The 19,730-nt window shown below is 42.2% G+C and overlaps 2 protein-coding genes across 2 annotated transcripts; both read right to left on the reverse strand.

The window, feature by feature from the left end:
- Window positions 1–922: 922 nt before the first annotated feature.
- cdh17 (cadherin 17, LI cadherin (liver-intestine)) lies at window positions 923–11,822 on the reverse strand. Its single transcript, XM_042108255.1, has 21 exons — window positions 11,773–11,822; window positions 10,962–11,088; window positions 10,273–10,324; window positions 9,902–9,948; window positions 9,143–9,238; window positions 8,901–9,035; window positions 8,376–8,511; window positions 8,087–8,242; window positions 7,562–7,720; window positions 6,119–6,315; window positions 5,765–5,893; window positions 5,425–5,572; window positions 5,116–5,331; window positions 4,545–4,621; window positions 3,991–4,182; window positions 3,636–3,880; window positions 3,343–3,473; window positions 2,639–2,869; window positions 2,084–2,194; window positions 1,762–1,875; window positions 923–1,645 (listed from the first exon to the last, which is right to left on the reverse strand). Exons 4-21 carry the CDS (start codon window positions 9,941–9,943, stop codon window positions 1,563–1,565), a joined length of 2,598 nt encoding a protein of 865 aa, XP_041964189.1. The 5' UTR covers window positions 9,944–9,948; window positions 10,273–10,324; window positions 10,962–11,088; window positions 11,773–11,822; the 3' UTR covers window positions 923–1,562.
- A 900-nt stretch (window positions 11,823–12,722) lies between these two features.
- Window positions 12,723–14,779, reverse strand: gem (GTP binding protein overexpressed in skeletal muscle). Its single transcript, XM_042107345.1, has 4 exons — window positions 14,216–14,779; window positions 13,988–14,064; window positions 13,474–13,666; window positions 12,723–13,359 (listed from the first exon to the last, which is right to left on the reverse strand). Exons 1-4 carry the CDS (start codon window positions 14,544–14,546, stop codon window positions 13,100–13,102), a joined length of 861 nt encoding a protein of 286 aa, XP_041963279.1. The 5' UTR covers window positions 14,547–14,779; the 3' UTR covers window positions 12,723–13,099.
- Between the last annotated feature and the right edge of the window lie 4,951 nt (window positions 14,780–19,730).

Raw genomic sequence — 19,730 nt, forward strand, 5'->3', positions numbered from 1 at the left:
ATAACTAACTAACTTCTATTCAAGTCATATTTCTGGGACTTCCTGGGATAACTATGTTTTATTCACTCGGTCAAATGTTCATCACAATTCACAAAGTTCTCATCAGGTGAGTGAAAGTTAGAATGGTGGTCATTCCAGATGTTTTTGCCAGCACTTCATAAAACTCATAGTTTGAGAACTTTAAATTATTTGTAGGATATTGCTTGTTCACAACTTGAGCTGTTTATGCAAAGACACAGAGTTCAGAGTTCATTTTAAATAAGATATACTTTTTGGACTCCCTGCTAATACTTTTGGGAATGCTAAAGTCTTTTTATTAGTATTCATTTTATTTCATTTCATTTGAGCTACATTTTACATGGCATGATGGCAATATAAACACAGCTAACAATGGTATTAAATTGCAGTAGCCTATGATTAAATGTAATGGAATATTCAACTAAGGTAGATTGTTGTTGTTCACAGCACTAAACTATTTATGGTTACTGATATACTCCGAGTCTCTGGCCCTCTCTTAGTGCCAGGCATAGTGAGCTGGCCCTCAGAAGAAAAAGTTTGGGGACCACTGATTTAAAAGTAGGATTGAGACCCATTTGGGCAAGAGTCAAGACCTTAAGCAATCATTGATGGGTAGTGCTCCCACACACTAAGTGACACACTATGCTCACTAAATCACTTTGCCCACCATATAAGTAAGGGCTCGTAATGTCTACACACTAATGTTGATAAGAAGCACCAAACATCTGTGGAGGTTGAGGAATGAGGACCAATTAAAGGCTAATGAGTTATTGGCACATTTCTAGTTAAAGGTCCCATACATTTAATCTCTGGCTATTTAGAGGAAGAAAATACTGTTAGACAACATTAAATCAATAGGACAGGAAAATTGGTTGTATTTTTTATATTACAAGCATGACAAATAATCACAAATTATTCTACACACATTCTAAAGTCATAAGATGTTACAAGGCCCAGCATTGTCAGCCCTGCAGCATGATGTCCAACACAACACAACTGTTCCAAGGTTATTCCACATGCTCTCAGCAGGCTGCCGCTCTCTTGTGATCCTGGTGGTCTGAAGGTCCCAACAGCCTAAAGTGCTGTCTCAATCTGCATAATCTTTAATCTAACAACCTCAACATAAGAAGTCTGTTCTTCTCTATATGGTCAGATAACATCTAATAATCTCCCTAATTCACAACAATGAAGCATTTTTCACATTTTTCCCCACATCTTTATTTGTGAAATTGATATACAAAATTGTCCAAGTATTCAATGTAGAAGATGCAAGCTAGAAACCCTTTGGAGATGCTTGGGCTATTCACAAGGAAACAATATGAACACTGGACAGTTAATTTGAACACTCCTCTAGAAAGGAATAAAGTAAAAAGTATAGGGAGTTTCTTTCTACAGTGAACTACACAATAGCCAGTTGAGCTTGACCATTGAATTCCTGAGTCTTGTTAATGAAATAAATCAGGAATAACATTCTCTCTCTCACACTCTCTTTGTGTGTGTGTGTGTGTGTGTGTGTGTGTGTGTGTGTGTGTGTGTGAGTATGTCTACATCATGCCTTCGTCCTCGCCTTCATTTATCTTTTTGCTCTTCTTCTTAGATTTTTTTATGGCGATAATCAACACGATAACTGTGGAGAAAAAATAGATTGCATTGACATAAACCGCTGAATGGTCGAAAAACACACAAAATGGAGACGCCTTCAAGGTATTGCTGGTATATGAAGTGTTTTGTTTGCTTCCTTACCAATGAAGCCAAGGACTCCTCCAAGGATACCAACGGTCTCCGCCACAGAAAGTCTTGGAAGCTTGAGGGGCTCAATGAAACATGACCCGAACTCGGTACAGTTGCACACGTTCACTGTCGTGGAGGGAGCGAAGAAGACACACATATCAAACAGAACACAAGACAATCCAACGCTGTGAATGTGTGCTGTGCATGAATGAATGCATGTATGCTGATATCTTTTCTATGTGTGTACACTATCTCTGTGTACGTGTGTGTGTGTGTGTGTGTGTGTGTGTGTGTGTGTGTGTGTGTGTGTGTGTGTGTGCATATGTATGCTCACCTTCAAATGTGTGTGTAATCCCCATTCCAGCATTGTCTTTGATGTTTATAGGCACGCCAAATGTCTGGTCGGCAGGAGGGACCTTCTTTAGGGTCAGGTGGGCAGAGGTTCCTAAGAAACATAACAGACAGACCACACAGAAACATCACACATCATAGAGTACATTCAGTTCACCAGCCTGGAAGGTGAAAGAGGAAGTACTTGGGCAGGAAGTCCTTAGATGCAAGACTAATGGGAATATGAAGTGGGATATAAACTGGAATTAGTATTAAGGAGGGAGAATTTGGGTTCAGAACCAGATGTTCTTCTGATATCCTGTTGAACCTCATCCCATTGTCAGTCAGATGCTGTTTCTAACAGTCCCTTTTCGTGTGTTTGCATGTTTTAAATGTGAATTCTGAGCCTTGTCAAAGAAGCTTTTCTGTCACTGTTTGGGACAGACAATACAGTCTATCTGTCTGTCTAACTATCTATCCCTTTAATTCTGCTAACAGGCTGTGTGGACTGACGGAGGCCTCGTGTCCTGCAGAGGGCAGCCTAAACCCAGAGCCTCACCGTCCACTTGCGTGACCTCCCAGTTGGGTGAGCGCTTGTTCTTGGTGCCAAGGCTGAACGTGAAGGGGTCGCCAAAGGGGTGAGAATCTCTGTCCTCCGCCTTAATGACCAGCGGTGTCTTGTGGTCCTTGACGCAAATGAAGTTCTGGGTCACCACCATTTTGGGCACGTTATCGTTTACATCCATCAGACGGATAGCCACTTCCTTCTCGGTCTTCATGTCTGGAGCATCTGCAAAGGACAAAGGACACGCCAATCAGACCCTTCACCAGCTATACACTCTCAGCCCATCACCAGCATTTAGTATGTCACCGATGCACTCTTTAAAAAAATCTAAATAAACTATCATATCAGACAAGATCCTATAATGGCCAATAATTTGCTTTCTTTTTTGATTAAGATAAATGTGCTGCCTATTTAGCACATGTGTGGGGTAGACAGGGACAGATGTATGGGATAGACAGGGACAGATGTGTGGGGTAGACAGGGAAAGATGTGTGGGGTATACAGATGTGTGGGGTAGACAGGGACAGATGTGTGGGGTATACAGATGTGTGGGGTAGACAGGGAAAGATGTGTGGGGTATACAGATGTGTGGGGTAGACAGGGACAGATGTGTGGGGTATACAGATGTGTGGGGTAGACAGGGACAGATGTGTGGGGCAGCAGAGTGCGAGACATAGATGGGAGCTTCCGTGGCGTACCCTTTTCATAGGTCATGACCATCAAAGTGAGATCCTGAACCTCCTCATAGTCTAGAGCTGCCTTGGTCTTCAGTTGCCCTGTGGCTGAGTCGATCTCAAACCAGCCTCTCTCATCTCCCTCCAGCTTAAATCTGACCCATGCAAACACATGAAGTCATCACACACTCAACAGGTAAACATGCATGCAAACACCACAGGCACACACACACACACATACACACACGCACACACACGCATACACACACACAGTGTTGAATTTATTATTCATTGTTTGTATTCTGAGAGTTTCTCACAAGATCTCCTTTCCTTCTGGGTCGTGGGCCTTGATGTCCAGCACCGTGGCTCCCACGGTCAGGTTCTCTGGGACAGTCACACGCAGCAACTCCTGCTCGAACACAGGTGCCTCATCCACATTGTCGACATCCACTGTGACCACTGCTGTGGACTCTGCGCCATAGTCCATCCCTTTGACCAGGGGCTCAGGGTTTCGAGCGTGAATCTGGAGCGTGTAGGTGGGGTGCTCTTCAAAGTCCAGAGGCTAAAGAGAGAGGGACCAAACAAGAGAAATGTAGTTGACCTCTGGAACAACATCTGACTCTAAGACCCTTGGGACCCTCATTGGGCCTTTTGGTCCTATCTGCCCGTTACCCTGGCAATGGTGAGCTTTCCCTCTCCTGTGGCTTCATCGACGACAATGGTGAAGACTCCATTAGGATCGCCCTCTGCAATGGTGTACTCCACCTTGGAGCTCCCTGTGCCAGGGTCATCAGCATCGGTTGCCTTGACGGTCAGCAGCTCAGTGCCAAGCTCGGCGTTCTCTGACACGTTAATCTTCCCATACTGCTCCAGAGAGAAACGCAGGGACAAGAGCAAACAAACTAAACACATACGCTTGAGTCCTACATGACTTCAGAAAAGACATATGCAATATCATTCAGATCATCATCACATACCTAGAGATTGGCATGGTTTTATTTTCACTCATTGAGCTCAGTGCAAATCAAACCAGCTAATAGGCTAACTGAAATAAAACCATGCCAATCTCTAGGTATGGTTTTCTAGACATTGCTTAAATATATAGATATATATATAGATATAGATATAGATGTTCCCACTCTCACTTCCTACATTTGTTACATGTACATAAAGAATCAACTTCAGTGTGTGTGGATGCAGCATACTGAAGGGTTAGATACACTTACATTATTTTTCTCAAACAAGGGGAGCTCATTATTGATGTCAATGACCTTCACACTGATCTGGCACTGTACAGTCTTGGCTGGTCAGACAGAAAGAGACAATTTAGACTTAAAACTGAAGGAACTCCCTCGGACACACCAAATGAAAGAGTCTGAACGTAACTGTGTACAACATTAGCTACAACATTATATCACTATTCAAAATGAGTGTGTGTAATGTAGACTACTATGATGATGATGTAGGCTACTATGATGATGACTAATGAGTTTGTAGACGTGTGTGTTTGTGACTACGTTTATGTTTGTGTTAATAGTTCTTAGCTGGCATTTTTTTCATACAATGACATCGATAAACATTACATTAACATTAAAATGAACAGGTAAACAGGTAAGGTAAACTCATATAACCTAAAAAAACAGTATTAGTAATAAACTAAACAGAATTAATTTAGTAATGAATAATAATGAACATAAACATTTACAAAATGTGACTCTAAGAATGAATTAGATGTGTACGTGTAAAATGTGTGTGTGTGTGTGTATACATTGTGTGAGCTGTCGTAAGTGTGTGTACCTGGTGTTCCTCCATCACTGAGAGAGAGAGTGAGGGTGTACTCAGGGGTGACTGACCGCCGGAATCCAGCCTTGGCCACTTTAATGTCACCAGTGAGGCCATCGAGAGAAAACATGGCTGTAGCGGGGGTCTGACTCAGCAGCGTGTAGGTCAGCAAGGCATTTAGTGTGTTCTCGTCATCAGCATCATGGGCCAACAAACGACCCACTACACTTCCTACCAAACACAAGCACACACGCACCCATGGTTACAGCCATCACTGGACTTAAGAATCCGTCGATGGTGTGTGAGAGTGCTCGCTGTCCTTACCCACGAGCTCATTCTCTTGCACTTCAAACTCCTTGATATCACCACACTCTGGAGCATTGTCATTCTCGTCTTTCACAGTCACATGGATCTCCATGGGCCTTTCCAAATCCACACCCTGGTCATCCTTTGCAAACACCACTAACACATACTATAGACACACACGCACACACGCACACACGCACACACGCACACACACACACACACACACACACACACACACACACACATAGATAGATGTATGCAATTTTCCTCAATTTCCCACAACGAAATACAGATACACATGCATGTGCATAGAGGTGTGTGTGCTATGTGATGTGCTGGTAAATGCTGTTATGATTACCATGTCTTTCTCCTCACGGTCCAGTGCCTCAGTAACATAGATTTCTCCATCAGGGTTTATACTGAAAGGAAAGTTGGTTCTCTCCTTCTGACCCAAACTGTATATTGGATTAGGGTCATTAGATGTCACCTGCAATGGACAGACACAGAATAGAGGACTTAACTAACTACTAGAGGCTTAACTAACTACTAACTAACTATTAATTAACCTAACCTGTGCTCAGATATGAGAGACTATGGTCAGGGCTATCATTGATTATTTATTGATTATTGTTTATAATTAATTAGACTGTTCTACAGTATTACACAATAATTGTGATTTATTTCAGGTATTCAGGTATCAGATGTGACTAACCGTGGCAATCAGCATGGGGTATTCTCCTTTCAGATTCTCTGTGATCGTGATTGGTGCAGGGGCTACCCACAAGTTTTGACGGACGACCACATTAACCCGTGTGGTGCCAGACAGAGCATTTGGTGCTCCCCCCATATCCTCTGCTATCACTATCAAGGTGTAGTCGGGGTCAGTCGTAGCACCCACCTGCCGAGACTCTTCAGATGAATAAACGCATAAACAATTAATGAAAATCACATCTTAAACATTAAATACATAGCCATAGTTGCCAAACACTTTGGACCCTTTTATGTTTTAATACAGCATTAACAAACAGAATGGTGATAATTACCATTTATAGTAACAACTACTAAATAGACAGACAGATGGGAGTTCTGTTTCATTTTATGACCTTTTCATTGATGTTTTCATCACAATAATATTTCCTCCTGTGTTTTAGATTGTAAGTGTCCATAGCACTAACGTGTTTCCCTACACTGGTACAGATGCATTATGTATTCTATAGATTTATAACTGCATACACCATACCACATACCAATACCACATTTCAAAGTCCTTTCATTTAGGTTTGGCCTAAGTTAAGCGTGTACATTCATCATTCCATCAGGGCTGAAAGATGGCAGCTAAATCCTCTCAGTTCCTCCGCCATGTGAGGCTCTGCAGCGGTCTGTGTGGCTGAGCGTGACTGAGTGATGGCCTGCCCAGATGGTGTGAGTGTCCGGGTCAAGCCCTCGGAGCTGGGTCCCACACGGCCGCCTACATGAATGCATGGGTGAATGTCTAATCATCTTTCCGGATTGAAATCCAATCCTCACCAGCCACAATAAGGAAATAGATGGCATCCAGCTAGTCTCTGTATGGCAGCTAGTATGTTCAGGAGCGGCATGAGGATGCTAAAAGAAACAGCCCAGACTCACTGTGCTGCACCTCAAGGCATGTACAAAAGGCCCCCTCAAGAGTAGATCCATACTTTTCTTTTCAGTTAAATGACACCCATATTCTTCCATAATGTCCTTTGACTCTCCTTTCATTTTGTATTTTCCAAGATATCCCCTCCTTCCACAATACACCTCTACACTCCTTTATTCTTCCGCTATTTGGTTCATGTGAGAGAATGTGAGCTCTCATTTGTGGGACTTACTTGTAATCTGATTGCAATCTTTATCTCATCTATTAGAATGTAGGAGCAGCTTTAGAGAGGACTTCATTATGGCCCGTGGCACGTTTCTCCCTCCCTCTCTCACTTGCAGTCTCATGAGCGCACACTCTTAATCCCAATCCCAGGGTTCCAATTGCAGCTAGCGCATAGCAGCAGAGAGCAAAATTTGCAATCTGGAGTGAGCAGTTGAATGGAGTCTTGTGTGTGTGCCTGCATACGGCTGGCCTTAGTGGTTGTATGTATGAGCAGAAGGACAATGAGTGAGACAGTGTATTTGTACTAACCTCTTCTAAGAACGCAACTGAAAAAAGGGTTTTGCTCATATGGAACATCATGAACTGGCGAACAGAAGTGATTAAACTTCTTCTCCAGTACTTCACGGCTGCCACGTTCTTCACCCCGACTGTATCTCAGCCCTGCACGTGCTTTAAGGAGCCTGGCACCTACACACACACACACACACACACACACACACACATACACACAGGTATTTAAACAACAACTGATGGCAGTAAAATGGAATGACAGTTACTGTAGTGTTGACTTGAGTTATCAGTGAAACTGCACTAAGAAGTGAAACTGCCCTAAGAAGCCCACGAGGATACATGCAATTCTCTGCTGTAGTGTGGAATAATACACACCCATGTTCTACCCATTTTACACATAAGAAAGATCACACAGGCACACACACCTACACACACATATAGATACACACAGTCACACACAGACAGACACAGACAGACACAGACACAGACACAGACACACAGACACACATAGACACACACACACACACACACACACACACTTACCATCTTCAGTAGTGGAGATCTCCCCTGTCTGTGGGTCGATCTGGAACAAGGTTTCTGTTGTGCTTGGAATCACTCTCATAATGCTGTACCTCAGGGCAGCGTTGGCAGTATTGGGGTCATCGGTATCAGATGCAACCACGCGCACAAATGGCATGCCTGCATACACGCATACACACATACACACATACACACAATATCATGAAGACACAAAGAAAATAATCAGTTGCTCAAGCAGCATGCGACGTCTGTGGTATAAGGTCTAAGGTCTGTGATGTATGTCTGTGTGTACCTGCTGTCGAGTGCTCCATCACCTCTCCTACGTATTGATCTTGCTCAAAGGTGGGTGCATTGTTATTTATGTCCACAACTGTCAGGACTACATCATATGGTCCATCTACTGTCACATCATCTGCAAGAGCCTCAATCTTTCACACACACACACACACATTCATAGATATGAGCAAATAAAAAAAAATGCCATATATTTTACATATTTATATAACACTGTTTTTTTTTTTCAAATTAATGTAAAGGACCGGTCCTCACAAGTAATGGCTATCAGTTTGAAATTACAACATAATGAAAGAACTTGTTGCAATTTAGTTTTGTTCAGGCATTATCAATGCCTGAACAAAATCCATCCAGCCATCCAAATCAGTCACAAAATTCAGTCCATTTAGTTAGGTTAGGATATTTTATTTATTTATTTATTTATGTTTATTTGACAGGGACAATGCTCAATATATACAGTAATTGGGCCAGATTATAGCCACAAGGCTAATTTACATCTGTTGTCCCTGTCTGCTGTGGTCACCTGCAGTGAGTGTGCTTCCTTGTCGGACCAGAACAGTTGTTCTGTGAGGTACAGCCAGCCGTCTGCAGATATGCTGATTTCCTGCAGGTCTCCGCTTACTCTGTATGCAGTCACACCTTCTACTTTTGACACAAACTGTACAAACACACACAAATCACACACTATTCAATCACACACAGAACTGCCCTATTGCCAAGGGGATTGTGTCATTATGAACATACACATTCTGAAAACACACGCACCTGGTAGATGGGATAGGGAACTGTGGTAGCTTCAGGGACGAGTATTGCCTTGTTTTCCAGTGGGCCCTTTAGGTCCTCCAGAGCTATCCCATGACTCTGCAGCACAGGATTGGCCAGGGAGTGACATATAACATGATATATATGACAAATAGCAGACGTACATATTAGTGCTTATTTTTACAGTGACCCTTTGTATCAGGATAGTGCATTTTGTGTGCACAGTGAAAAGCGAACAACATGTCCAAGCAAACAGTAAGGCATTGCTGATTAGCTTGCTAATCAATGTAAAATGCTGAAATATATTGCTGAAGGGTTTACAACTCCAAGCACAAAACTACACAATGTAGAGCCCATGCAGCCAATGGGAATGATAGGCTTTTATACACCATATTTTTATGACCATAAACCATAAATTGCATCATAAACACCAGCTGCTTAAAACACACCTTAGACAAACATGCATAATGTTGTTTTAGAATAAAGATCATTGATGCTATCAGTGTTGTCTGTTCAGAATTTTATGATTTGTATGCTTGTGTTCCTACAAGTGCATTAACTCTTGATTATGCAGTTACAAAGGAAAAGTAAGAAATGAGACTGGACCGCCATAGATGATTGTGAAATCAAATGGAAAACATGATGACTCTTAATGGATGAAGTATGACAGACGAGAGATACTGATACAAACACATTATCCAGTTTAACACATTGTTTTAAGTTCATGTCTTCCAAAACAAATGAAGAAATGCATAAACTCACAGAGCTAAGGAGGAGGGATAGCAGCAGTAGATGTTTCATCATCACACCTGAAAGAGACAGAGTGAGTAAGTAAGTGGTGAGAGAGAGAGAGAGAGAGAGAGAGAGAAAGAGAGTTAATAATTGTTTCGTGTACAGGCTGTCTGATCAGACAGACTTTGAAGCGAAACCAGTTCAACCTAAGGTGTACCAGAAACTTTTTTTTGTGTCTGAGAAACTACTGACACACACATTTCAGAGAGGACACAGGGTCACGATGAAGTATAAAACTGTACCAGCCATTGTAATTTCCCATGGATTAGCTACATTGTGTATAACCCAAGGGACAGTGTTTTATACTAATTAAAAAGAAAGAAAGAAAGCATTAACCGCACCTGTGTATTAGCTGCCGTTTCCAATAGCCCAGTGAATCAGATTCAGATTGTGCTTTAATCATAAAGAAGAATGAATAAAATAAATGCATTTCCATGTATAGCCCACCCCTGTGTATCAACCTCATATCTGTAGACATTTGGCAAAATCATTGTATAATTCAAAAAATGTCTGTCTAGGAGCGTTCCTGGACTCAAATTTGTTTGTTTGAGGTGCTCTTTGGATGGGAAAATGTGGGGATTTTGGATGAGAAAAAACAGGGGATTCCAAGGCACTCTCAATTGTCAAAGGTTAAAAAGCCTTTATTTTGTTGGCTTGGTTACATTTAAACCTTTAAAAAAACTCCGACGCGTTTCGGCAAACAAGCCTTCATCAGGGAGTCAAACAGTTGGTGACCAACACCTTGGTTAATATCAGGAAATGATGGTAGTGGTAGTTAGAGGTGACTCAGTAGTTATCTACTCATTCTTTATCTTGTGTCACAATGATCCCACTCCTGATTAAATCAGAAATATCTGAGTTAAAATTGCTATCTGAAGTTCATCTCTGAAGATTGTGTTAAAAAGGTATCTAGACAAGCATATGCAACAATTCACACAGATTAAGACCACAAGGCCAAAGGAAAAGAAAGGCCACTTTTCAAAGAAAACTGCTCGCTCACTGTAAAATATATATATATATGGATACACACCTGTTATGGGCAGATAGCCAAAAGGTCACAGCTAACATGCGTTGGATTGAAAGAAAACCCTAAAACTCTCAGGTTTGTCCAGTGACATCTACTGAGATTAAGCCATAAAACAGGGAAGGCATTGACCCTTAAAGGAGAAAGAGAAAGAATGTGATCACTGGTGTGTCAATGTCACCTTGTCTCTTTCTGTCTATGAGTAACCTTCCGTCTGTGATAGCATGCAACCTCTCTCTCTCTGGCCCTCCCCTTTCCCTCACTCTGTTTTCTTCACTTTCTCTTCCAGTTTGCCATACTGAGGACAGACAGGTTAAATGGGTCTGATCGCGTGGTCATTTAACTCATTTAACCTTCAATAGGCCTGTGCTACACAAGGTGAAACTAGACAGCTGTGGATAGGACCTCAGGCTGCTGAAGGCCTCGAATGGACAGAATGCAAAGATGACCTCTACCAAGTTCATCTTTTTGTCTGCTCACTTACACAAATTAACACACTAGCACACACATAGACACCTAAATATGGAAATATGCACCCAGAAAACCTCTTAACAACATTAATCTTAATTAAACTTATCCAGAGGTCTAAATGCATAATAGGCTATTCAGGTTTACAATGCAAGTACATCAAATCAAGGGCAAGTCCACGCCCTACAGTCTCAAAATCGACAAAATCTTTGTATCTCCTATAGACCAGACACATACAAGCACACAAGTTTACAAAAGAGCGTTTTAGGAAAGGATGAATGAGGAGAAATGAAAGATATGGAGCATATGAAGTAGAGAACAATAGAGGCTGATCCAATCAGAAACATACCTTCTCCTCTCCTGCCGACTCAGTGACTGAGACTCTGTCCTTCCTCCACCTGTCAAACGTTAACTGTTTTTATAGAACCTAATGATTATCTACAGAACGGCCCTCTCTGACTGTGTAGGAGGGGATATGTGCTACAATGGAATAAACCAGGGGTGTGCTCACTTCCTGCTGACACAAGCACACACACCTCCATGCCAGGCACATGAACATTTCTGAATATGTATGGAAGATGTATGTCATGGTGTGCATGCAGTCTCCACATGAGTGACTGAGGAAGTGGTTAGGCCGTGGAAGGCAGGCTCTCTGGAGCGCTGCTCTGGACTGCAGCTGATGTGTTTTTGGAACTCTTGAGTAACCCAGCAAGACTTGGGAGACTTTACACTTTGATCCCGACAGCCTAACAATGGCACACACATATACTTACTATCTGCACACCAACAGGGTTACAAATTGGCTACACAGGTATCATTTTATCACAGATAGCCATATTGAACCATTTCTATTGATTAACAAGGCCAGCAAAGTCCTGTCATGGTCTACTGATTATGCATGGCATAAAATACTTTGTTAAAGTTCTCTAATTCTGCTATGCAGACTATAATGGAATAACACCAACTAAAACGACCAGCTTGATGTGATACGACAAGCAAAACCAGTTACCAGTAAACTGGGTAAACCTCTAGCTAGCTGGTCAACCATCATAGGGTGGTCAAACAAGCTGGTCAACCAGCAAACCACCTTAAGCTGGTCAGGCTGTTTTTTTCCGAAGGGCCTATGTTATAAACCTGGATATTACTTAAATCTGGCTGCAGATAAGGTGTTTGTAGTTCTCCACTTATCTGTAATTACCCAATACTCTGCTAAATACTGATCATTTCAGACTTACAACACGCACACAAGCTTAAGCAGACACAATAGGTGAGGAAAAATATGTTTTATTTCAGGTGGAAGCAGTGCTTTAAACCAAAAGGGACAGTACACATTTAAAGGAAACGTTTTAGATAAAAATACAACTTTATAAAAAAAAATCTCATGCACAGAGACACACTGTCCTACTCTCAAAGGATAACTTAAGGAAAGTGCAAAGGTCACTCTGTCATGGAAATTCAAGACAGGTGGTTATCCTATCACTAATGTAGTCTGTATGGACTGCATGTAATGGAGTCTTTGACACAACATACAGCAACATACACACACACATGCAGATACGCTGGAATTACACATGCTTTTATGTAACTATACAAGCAAACATCCCCACACACACGCACACACACACACACACACACACGCACACGCACACGCACACACACACGCGCACACACAGGGTCTAGAGCACTGACAGGTCATGGCAGGATTTGGACTTGAGTGTGTATGCGGCGTGTGTGTTTCTCTTGGCGGCGAGTGTGTGTATGAAGCGCTTAGCTCGCTCTGGAACACTCCCCTTCCGGTGGGAGGGACCATCGCTGCTATTGCCACGGAGACGCAGTTGTCTGATGACGCCGTCAAACAGAAGCCAGACATTGTGCTGCATGAGGGCAGACGTCTCCACCAGTTTACAGTCAAACACTACAGCACACACACGCGCCTCTGTACATTCACACACAAACACACAAAAAGAGAAAAAAAAAACAGCATATTAGCAAGGGGAATTGTGTATGTCATATGGAGACAAACAAGTCACTCATAATCGCTTTCACTTACCACTGATGGGCACCTCCCTGCGTCGGACCAAGTCACACTTGTTGCCAACCAGAATGATGGGTGTGTTGGCATAAGCCTCGGCCTGTCGGATCTGGATGCGCAACTCAGCGGCACGCTCAAAGGAGGCACGGTCTGTGATGGAGTACACCAGCAGAAATGCATCCACAGAGCAGACTTCAGACACAGCTTCTTCCTGCAGCACAAATAGAAACACAATAAATATAACTAAATAAATAACTAAATATAAGTAAGTAACTAAGTAACTAAGTAAGTAAGTAACTAAGTTTATACATACATACTATACACATAGGCCTACATATACTGTACATACAACACAATTGTAATCACTATTTGGAAATTGAAGACCTTAATCTGAGTTTGAATGTGACTGTAGCCTAAGCGTATGTCAAATTTGTGAATGACTTACTTTCTAAAACATTTCAGGTCTTATGAAGACAGTATTTCACTTTATATTATGCTTCGGAGTAGTGACGTTTAGTAGATGGATGCTTACCAGAGTATTGCATGAATCCACCAGTGTCACTGTAGCACTTTCTCCATCAACTAGAACTGTTCTCTCACACACCTCCTCTGCAAACAAAGCACAGACGTATTACACACTGTTAAACCAATTTTGTAAAGAACAAATCGCATAGGCTACATAAACGCGTAAGTAGGTGTCTAAAACATTTTTTTTTCACTGACTGATCTATCAACAGATTTTAAAAAGAGGCAAACTCACCAACAAACATCTCACTGTCAATAGCAAGACTGTCCGTGTCACCGGCAAAAATACCCGTGAGAGCCGTTTTCCCCACGCCCGGGTCGCCAAGCATCACCACGGTGAATGCTGGAGTGCTTGACTCTGTCGAAATACCAGAATCAGTGGACATTGAACTCCAGCGCTCCCTGTACTTCTCGTCTTCGTCTGTTCCTACGCGGGTAACAGCCTCTTCGCATTGTCGTAGGCCATCATTCAGCAGGTGACTTCCGTCCGGTACACAGATACTCCATCGATGAAGCTGCTGTTGCATGCGCAAACTATGTCTCCGCATATTAGCTAGCAGAGCCATGGCGAAAGAAACTTTTCTAGGGTTAAATTGATTGGGAAATAATCTTATTGATTAACGCAGTATGGTACAACAACGCTTTTCCAGTAATGCATCTAAATAAGATCTCTGTCGTTCCATAGAATAGAGCAAATAAAAAGAAATCTACTCCAGGTACAGACTGCGCCAGCTCAGGACACCTCTGAAGTTGTCGTTGTGTCAATCACGACTGTTCCCAAACATTCAGTGATCCTGCTTTTTCCCATGGTAATCTTCACAGCGTCTGCTCTCTCTCTCTCGCTCTCTCTCTCTAACGGCTTTAACGGCTGGCATGCACTGCCGTTAGTATAGCCTATAATAAGACGGATTTAAACGAGGCGAGGGTGTCCTTGACGTCAAAGATCTTAGGCCTATCTGTTGGTGGCGCGACCAGTGTAGGTAAACGAGATACTTCCGTCCAATTTAGGATGTTGGAGCTATACAACTTTTAAAACATAGGAAGGAATATCCGCAGCACACACCCCATTATTTTTGTTTATTAAAGTTACACAGGTAAACATGGGTTTATGAGTGGAATTTCATGAAACTTGGCATGCATTATGATCCTATACTTCAAATACCTTGTTTGTACTATATCTCAAATGAGTGGATATGGAATGAGTTGACATGGCCCCTTGAGACCAACATACGAAAAAAAAATTGGTCATCCTAGGACCTACGGTTCTCGAGATATTCACAGAAAACTGTGTCTGGCCTACCCTCCTTTTTGGGGTCTTTCGGCGGATCAAAACGAAAATCAATGGTTCTGTGTCATCCTTGTGGGGCTATATGCCCACCAAGTTTCGTGCAGTCCGGTCTTTCAATGTCCCGGGAATCGTTGACATAAAATTACTGAAGAAAAAAAAAACTATGTGACTGCTACACATAGACTACTGTATGCTAGCAGTGGTCATAATTATTTTGCCAACTCCATGACAAACATTTATTATGAAGGGCTTACGTTATAAAGAAATCTGACTAATTTAACATAATTTATTCCCCCTTTTTAAATGTATTTTCTTTTTTCAGTTTTTATTTGTTTATTTGTTATGTTGTCAGTCTTGTATGCATTGGTGTCATGGGTACGCCGCTCTATCCAGCATCTTTTGTCCTGTGTTTGTCACGGGAACGCTGGCGACTACGCCGCTCCGTCCGACATCTTTATTTTTTAAGCGACCTTGCGTGTCTTGAAAGGCGCTTTATAAATAAAATGTATTATTATTATTATGTTTATAATTAAACAATACTGATGGCTGAAAACAGTTGATGGCAGCAACACTATTGGATATCATTTGCTGGTGCAATCTACTTGAGAGCCAAATCCATGTGCAGATCTATGTCTACTTCTTCCATTGGCTTGATATTATTGTGTGTCCTGCACCTGCACCAGACTGAGGTCTGGACACAGAATGATCAGCCCTAGTGCTCCAACAAAAAATAGATCCAGTGTAATCCAGGCCTTCACTACTCCAAAATTAAAAATGGATTGGGTTTCTTGAAAATGTAAAATAGAATAAGGTCAGACATAGCAGAGCCCTCATACCAGTTCATAAGCCTGTATGTGATCTGTGATCCAGGACTGTTTTCTAAAGGCATTGTTGAACAACTACCAAGGTAACTAACTGTAGGTCAACATAGGTCTATCATTTAACTGGTATTGTGCAACAACATGGGAAAAGCAACCATAGCATCATGTATTGTTCACAACACTTATAAGGGTTATGCCTATGCTCCCAGAGTCAAATGTACCCCAGATATATATGGCACATAATGGGAACATGGCAAAGGGTCTGATGCTCCCAGGGTTCTATATTTCCCAGCTCTAATGGAGACCTGAAAGATGCTTGTTTCAAAAAAGCACTGGATGATGTTAATGGAATATCTGAACTTGAGGTAGAAGGGTCATGTGTTAATGGGTGTATGTTAAACAGATAATTAAACCTGTGAACACAAAACCCTACGAACATACATTTAACTCCCCTGGCTGGCTGTTTTTTCAATTCCGTCTTGGAGTTCCAAAGACAGCTGCACCTATACATTTATGTCCCTGTTGATGACCAGTCCAGACTAAGGGCGGGCCAGGTTCAGCTCAGCAGGACTACCTGACTCCTGCCACGCCAAGTCCTTTTAGGCAAGTCCCTCCACTCGGCGGCCATATTGCAACGATTTTTGGGCACTCATCGGGCATCCTATTCGGCAGAAATGCGCGTGCGCAAGGCTTCACGACCCCAACCTTGCTCCAGCGGTGAGTTGACAACACATGATTGGCACAATGTCTTCACAACACACCATATGATTGGCTAAATGTATTCACATCACACCACATGATTGGCTCAATGTATTCACGTCGACGTTTTGCCGAGGAAGGGGCGGGAAATGTGTAGAAACGCGTTACAAACTAACCCCATGCATTTCTATGAAGGATTTTTGAGTGCTGTGTTTCCACATTAGAGTCTCTGGCCACACTTATGTGCTGTGGGTGCAGCTCATCAGGGCTTTCACTGGCACAGCGGGTGACTGTCAGAAGGGTCAGTGTGTCCACGCTGCTCCCACTGTGCCCCAATCCTCTCATCAACTCAGTGCACATGAGCTCAAATGTCTGCGCCCCCCCCCCATTAACTTTGTACCCAACTCGATCTTTTAATCTTTCAGAGAGCGAAGGCAGATGGGCTGGCCCTTTTGACCTGCACTCTCTGTCTCTGAGGAGAATCTCCTCCTTTTAGCGATGAGGTTCGCCCTCGCCGCTGGCACCCCGCTGCGGGCCGATCTGCGAGGACCGAATTCCCCAAAAAGCGGCTTCGGCTGTAATTTGTAAAAGAGTGCCTCAAAAATCTAATTAAATATAATTCAGCACAATGTGGAATTAGTCATGCAAGGCATTAGGAACATGGCTAAACCTGGAAATCATCGTCTCTAATAGACAGGCTCAGATGCACGCGCGCCCACACACACACAAACACACATTTTGTAACCTTTTCTGTCCATTTAGCATTAGGGATGAGAGATGACAAATCGTAATCTGAGTTATCACAGTAAATGCTGGATTAGGTTGTTTGTGTTTCTATTTTAAGCTCTGAGAGATGAGAGATGAGGGAGACAAAATGTTAAATAAGACTGCCTGATAACTAGAATTAACAGTGATTTCCATCTGTCACATTTCATATGCTTAGAGTTGGACCATGGCTGTTTATGTGGTTGGCGTCAGAAACAAAATTGCTCTCTTTTTGTGGTCATGAATTTATTACAATGCACAGTTTCCTATTCATAGAATTCACCACTGTTCTGCTAAAATAGGACCTGTCGTCTTATGCATTGACACTGAAACGGCTGACATGAAGTAGGCCTACAGGCAGCTGCACATAAATGCATGCTCCCACTACTTGATGCATGCATGATAAATGCATGCTCCCACTCAGTCACTTGACAACATGGACTGACTCAAACATTTCTACACATTCATCAGCTAGCTGGCTAACAAATGAGCCAAGCTAAGCAGTAGTAGGAATGGTTCTTCATGACCTAAGTGAAGTTAAATGTGGGTAGGAGCAAATACAAATACACACAATTTGCTTGTTTTATTGGTGAAAAGGGGCATCATCTGTAGACATCATCTGTTTTAAAATGATAAAACTCAACTTGATAATTTCAAGCAAAATATTTTGCGGACCCCCTGGCTATGGGTCGTGGACCCCACTTTGAGAACCACTGGTCTAGGAAGGCATAATGCAGCTGACCACTTTAAAAATATAATGGAAAACAACTGTAAATGTTAGTTAGTTGACAATGTCTGTATGAGAATGTCTGATCTGGGGTTTGAGGAAAGAATGCCTGTTCTGTTAGGTAAGAGAAGGAAGCCAGGGAATAGGTTTGCTAGGTCATAGTTCAAGTGCTGGTCCAGTGCCCAATTAAGTAACTAGGCCGTGCGTCAGTGAGTATCTAGGTGCATGAGAGCGACTCTGCATGAATAGGATCAGAGAGGGATGAGTTACCTCAGTCTTGAAAAGCAAACACCACAGCAAGGGATTACCACTGAGACACCTCAATCCCTTACAGTAATGACACCACTAACGGGTCCCTGCCTAACCTTCCCTTCTATATTAAGACTGTGGGGCCCTGTTTTAAGAATGAACTGTTGAATATTTATTACCATTTGGTCTACTTGAAATTACACAATAAGGTCTGTTCTTGCATGTGCTAAATCCTCTTTGAAAGTCCTGATGCAACCCCATTTCCAAAAAAAAATGGAATGTAAAATGTTCATAAAAGCAAAATGCTATCATTTGCAAATTATGTGAACCCTATATTTAATTACGAAAAGTGCAAAGACAGCATATCGATTATTTTAAATTTGATGCCAGCAACATCTTAAAGACAGCATATCGATTATTTTTAATTTGATGCCAGCAACATCTTAAAAAAGTTGGGGCAAAGGGCATGTCCACCACTGTGTTGCTTCGCATCTTGTTTAAACAACAGTTTAATTTACAGTTTGTAAATGTTTGGGAACTGGGGAGACCAACTGCTGGAGTTTGGAGAATTGAAATGTTGTCCTGTTCTTGCCCAGACAAATTCTTAGGCCATGTCAACACTATGATCGGATTCATTTGTATCATGCTTTCTGTTCCATCCATGATGCACCCAATGTGACAGGTCTGGACTGCCGGCAGGCCAATTTAGCACCTCTTCTACTATGGAGCCATACTGAAGTAGTAGTAATACAGTTGAGCTCATAAGTTTATGAACCCATGCTAAAGTTGACTAAAAAGAGTAATAAAAAAAAAAATCATCTTTTGGAAATTGATCTTAATGCCTTAAGTAAAAACAATGAGGAAATATCCAACCTTTAAAGAAGCCCTATGCAAGTCTGGTTATTCCTTCGCTGTTTCTGGGTTCTCCTGATTTGGGCTTGCATTTTTCACGACATGGCTCCCCCTGCAGCTTCGGTAGCAAGTGACTGCTACGCTAAACCCCCACTAGCTAGCGAGCTAGCCATCAAGAAACCAAGCTAGACACATACAGGGCTCACAATAAAACGGTCGAGCAAACACATTGTTCAAGAGACTATCAAACCACATTACAAAAACGAAGTTCACCCAAGGGTAGGCTACTTACAATTTCAGCAGCAACAAAGCCAAGTCGGAGTCCGTTTTGCAGTCTTCTTAGAAACTA

This window comes from Alosa sapidissima, chromosome 10 (assembly GCF_018492685.1).
Source record: "Alosa sapidissima isolate fAloSap1 chromosome 10, fAloSap1.pri, whole genome shotgun sequence".
Lineage (NCBI taxonomy): Eukaryota > Metazoa > Chordata > Actinopteri > Clupeiformes > Clupeidae > Alosa > Alosa sapidissima.